We start from the raw sequence: 5118 nt of genomic DNA on the forward strand, positions 1-5118 counted from the left end.
AAAATAGAATGAAGTAACACATAAGCGCTTAATCTTACGTATTGCTTCATTCTGTCTGTAGGGGAAAAGCAAAAGGCGGAGCCAAGTCGAAAATCGGCCGAGAAGTACAAATTTTATCGAGCTCTGATATAGTATGTATAATATATACAATATAGTATGTATAATAGTATAATAGTGTGTAAATAGATATAATATATAATATGTACAATATAATATGTATATGATATTTATAATATGTATAATACATATTTATATTTTTATAATAAATATAAGTTTACAACACATTATCTTTATGTATCCACGAATTGTATGAATTGTCAAATCCCAACCATTTCACGTAAATCTTTCCCCTTTTTGCGCAACATCTTTTTAACGTGATACACGTCGGGGTTAACGACATTAACTATGCAATTCGTATTCCTTCAGCAATAGGTTTTCCGCGAGAATCTTCCAGAAGATTCGTCACTGGATTAGTTTGTTGCACTTTAATAATTTTAAACGCCTCCTGCTCCAATTCGGCGTGTCCTTTATCAAAGACTGTCTTAAATTTGATCACGCGTACTGAATCACCCACTTTGTATCGGATGCGGATGGCAATTTTTACGTGATTGTAAATCGTGGTTAAGATCGCCTGTCGGCGATCGCAAGGTAATGTCGACGGGACGCATACCAATAGTTCGATGCGCGCGTTGTAATTTAATACGAGATGCAGTAGGATGATTTTGTAATTTCCATTGTGCGTAAATTGTTTCCACATGTCGTTTTTCAATGTACGTTTAACCGTTCGAAAACCGAGGCCTTCATTATAGAATACGTAGAATAATGGTTGATGTTACTTCTTCAAGAGTTTCTGCACATCCGAGTTGTAAAGTTCCTTTTCTCTGTCAGTATGCAAATTTTTCGGACATCATCTCGAATTATCTTTGCGATCGCCTTTGTCACTTCATTGGTCTTGCTCTTGGTTTTAAGCGGCTCGACCCATGCGTGCTTACTCAGTACGTCGATAACGGTGAGAATGTAGTGGTAACCTCTGTTGAATAGCGTATAAGGATACATCTCGATCACAACCGCCTGCCACAGATCATTATATTCCGTGTACTATGACGTGTCTTCGCAGAAAATTTTTTCTCGTCGGAGTGTGCAATTCATTACCCAGCAGATGTTTCTTAGACATTGCGAATAATTATATGGCTTGATGCACTTCTCGAATCATCTTTTCAAGTTTATTTCAAATTCATAACCTGCACATTATTGTAAGGCTGCAATCTTTCTCTCGATTTCATTCAGACGATCTTTCAAATCTTGATCACTCTATTGCACGTATTGTTTGTTTGCTGCGTCAGCATCATCCACCAGTAGCGCGATTCGTCGAATCTTGTGCGACTTTGCGTCAAAGTCGGCAACTATGCAAGAGCGTTATCACGTCATTTCTGAGCAATCCGCGCTGATAGTGCGATTCACTTCCTCCTCCAAGATAGTCCAATCTTGTTGATCAGCATTGCGATGTTAATTGAATGATATGTGTAGAACGAAGTTAATTTATAATCAGACCGGCTTCGCGAAGCTCTTCGATAATCGACTGAATTTCATTATAGTGACTATTGTGACCCGCCTGACATGAAGCCTCGAGCAATCGTATCCACAATTTCGTTGGGCTAATCCCAATGGATATAGTCAATCTTATTATCATTTAGCGTCATCGAACGCGGTAAATCCACTCTTTTGTTTATTCTCGTTCCAACTTTTTTATCCAATACCAATGGCGCTATTATGTTTTTATATTTATATTCCTTATTACCCTTATTATTTGATTACTCCGGCTATGTCCGCGCCGGTCATGAGCATTTATCGTTCAGCAGAATATTCCTGTAGGTCTGTACGTCATCATCCGTACAGATTTTCATTGGGAAATTTCATGAAAATTAACTTATACAAGTCTGGTGTTTCATCGTATCTTTTCCATCTATAATAATATTGTCGTTTTTGTGCAAGGTGATGCGTTTGTCACTAAGCATCGTTTTCTCGTCGCTGAAATAAACTCCATACACAACGTCTACTTGACGCTTTCTTATCGGGACGGCTTTCTCAGGACCGCTTTCAGATATTTCTGTCCCTACGGACCATAGTTTGTATGCAGCTTTTCTTGGCCCTCAAATGTTTGAAGCATGTATCGAATAGATGTTACGAGTGGTTCATCGCTCGAAAATTTCTTCGGCAGTGGGAACGTGGTCATACGATAAATCGCGCGGTTGTATTATTTCAGACATTTCGTTCAAAGTCGATGGTACGGTTTTCGATTTATTCAACATTTCACAGGCGTGGAAGTTTATGTAGGATTATACAAGTATTCGGTTGTTTTCTTTTGAGTTTTGATTCCTCATCTTCTCCCGAAAAGAATGATTCAGTCATAATAGGATCCTTGAAGGATTCAACAGTGTTTTCAACAATCTATTTCAACGGGTCGAAAATAGATTTGAAGTGTCTCTCCAATGCGTTATCCTCCTCTATTTTACCAATCTTCAAAGTGCGGTACTTTTTGTTAATCGAATCGCTCGTTTTCTATCATAATCTTCTTAGTTATCTTTTCACTTATCTTGATCTTTGCTGTTGTCCATGTCAACATATCGAGGTCAACTGATCACATCCCGGTATTGCAAAGTCATTAAATCCTTTTCTGTATCGCCCATCGCCGGTAAGCGCACTGTCCTTGTCAATCACTAGAAATTCATACTTTTGCTGCCAACATTTACGACATAAATCGCAAAAATCCTTATAGGACATATCGGTATTCACGTAATCGTTGTATAAGCGTTTCAGATTGGTACCATTCTGTTTGAACAGGATCAAGATTTGTATTGTCGCGTATAAGATGCTTCGGTATCTTTGCATACATCTGTCAGAAGAGATAGAAGCAATAGACGTCCGCGTGTCGTCCCATTGCAAAGTACTCTCTTTTTTGCGCTCTCTTTGATGACGTCGCATGCCATGTCAAACATCAAAGATAAAGATGGAATTCGGAAGCGCCTCGCTCGGTGGAATGATGCCGCTGTTATTGGAAAATGTAAAATAACCGATTTCCTGAACCGGTGCTAACAAATTCGCTAGGTATCGACATTTCGGCTGTTGCAGCGATTTCGAGTACACGTTCTCAAATCATACGCCGTGCGATTTTCCAACAGGCTTATCAGCACGTTCATCTTGCCGCAATTTGACGGTCCGCAGATGATAGCGCGTATAGAGATAGCATGTCGCCATACTTGCGCATCTCTTTCTCGATTTGCAGTTTGCCGTCAAGATTCATCACTTTGATCGCCCGCGACTGGTGCATATTTACACGAATCGTATATTTTCTTTTTTCACAAAATACTGAGAACGATATCGCGAGCGGGCCTATTTATAGAGCTGCGTATAACGAAATCGATTAATAATCAAAATGTTTCTCGTTATGTCGAATGATGTGCACAGTTTAATCTCAAAAGAACTGGAATACAAATTGTACTGCTGTGAGAGTTTGAAAATTGCATAGATTTATTGTAGGACAGATTAGAATATATACGAGCAAATTCTGAGGTACGACGATGTTTAAAGCATTACAATTTATCGACTCATCAAACGCATATTGATGGTTCGACGCCTTTGATAAAGAATTGTATCGACAGGCTTAAATCGTGCAATAAACGCACTTTCTTTCATACATACATATTCCCGGATATCAGTTTTGCTGTCCGGGAACGCGACTGGAGAAGCGATTGGCTAGAGGTGATCAAGGAATTAATTCATTAGATGCTGCGTGTTCGCGAGCACAACACAGCAACGATTTCTCTGAACGACACGCGGCTGACAACACTACTTGCCGAGAAGATGCAAAAATGCATTATCGCGAATGATTCGACTCTCATATAACCGCAGCCACAGCAGTTTAGGCAGCTATGTAGACCAAAACGAAGTTGGTATGGATTTGAAAACAGAAAGGAAGAAGAAGAGCAAATGGATTTTTCCAACAGTGAAACGCGGCGCATCCTGTCTGTTCTATCGCTGCTTGACATTCTCGGGTCATTGGTCGGTGACGCGGCGGATGTCGCCAAGGCAGTAAAAGATAACAAAGCGGTGCAGCTTCAACTGAAAGAACTGTACCATCATAATCGCGTCATGGAAAGTTGCGGTGTTTATCTCGTTTCCTACAAGTGGATAAGGTATCACGTGTCGAAAAAAAAAATGTCGATGAAACGTTAAAAATGCCGAGGGAAGTAACTATTAATGTGCAATTGCAACAATTTATAAACCGTATTTTAGAGATATCTTTATACGTACACCGATCGAAGGAGTACGTCAAAACGAGAGATCGTAAATTTGGACAATGCCGAGGGATTTAATATACATTGGGCGTATGCGAAAAGAGGGAATCGCATCATGTACTTTGACGTTTCGGCAATCTTCAATCGCCGAAGGAACTTGAATGGTATCTGGCAAACAGTGTAATCGAGTACAATCGCACGTCTCATCAACGTTAGAGCAAATTGCGGGCAGCTTTGTCTACAGTTTATACAAACTGTTGACAAGCAATTTAAGGACCGACATTGCGTTGTTTAACTCAGTTTGAAACATGTCGCTGACCGGCAAGAGTAGCGTCCTCGCCGTGAGCTACTTCCCAGCGATAGATTTGGGTGACAACGATTATGAGCTCGGTCTGATGAAACATACTATACTTTAGCCAATGTAAATTCAACAAACAATAAGTTTTACTATGGCAACGAGGAATTGTCATTCCCGAAGAATCGTGAACTGCGTGATATAGAGCGATATCTGAAGCGTGAAATTTTACGTTCTCATAATGCAAAGGACAAGGAGGATGAAAAGTTCCCATTGGTTATTCGCACCAATAACAATACGATGAGAAGTGAAATCAAATATCCTTATCGGATAAATTTTGCAAAACTTCACAACATTGTCTCGCTGCTGGGATTTTCATCGAATCGTGTGCTGGAATCGGACGTGCCGATAAATATCATCAACGTGAATATCATATGTTTCGAATGTAATCTGTGTGACCGCGAGTGCATACTGTAACAACAGGTACGTGCATATGATACACGAATTTTCGCCGAGCGTACCGCCGGC

The 5118-nt window shown here is 40.0% G+C and overlaps 1 protein-coding gene across 1 annotated transcript; it reads right to left on the reverse strand.

Moving 5' to 3' along the window:
- Nucleotides 1–403: 403 nt before the first annotated feature.
- LOC108690203 lies at nucleotides 404–757 on the reverse strand. Its single transcript, XM_018197387.1, has one exon. It carries the CDS (start codon nucleotides 755–757, stop codon nucleotides 404–406), a length of 354 nt encoding a protein of 117 aa, XP_018052876.1.
- Nucleotides 758–5118: the final 4361 nt, after the last annotated feature.

The sequence above is a fragment of the Atta colombica genome, unplaced genomic scaffold (genome assembly GCF_001594045.1).
Source record: "Atta colombica isolate Treedump-2 unplaced genomic scaffold, Acol1.0 scaffold30, whole genome shotgun sequence".
NCBI lineage: Eukaryota > Metazoa > Arthropoda > Insecta > Hymenoptera > Formicidae > Atta > Atta colombica.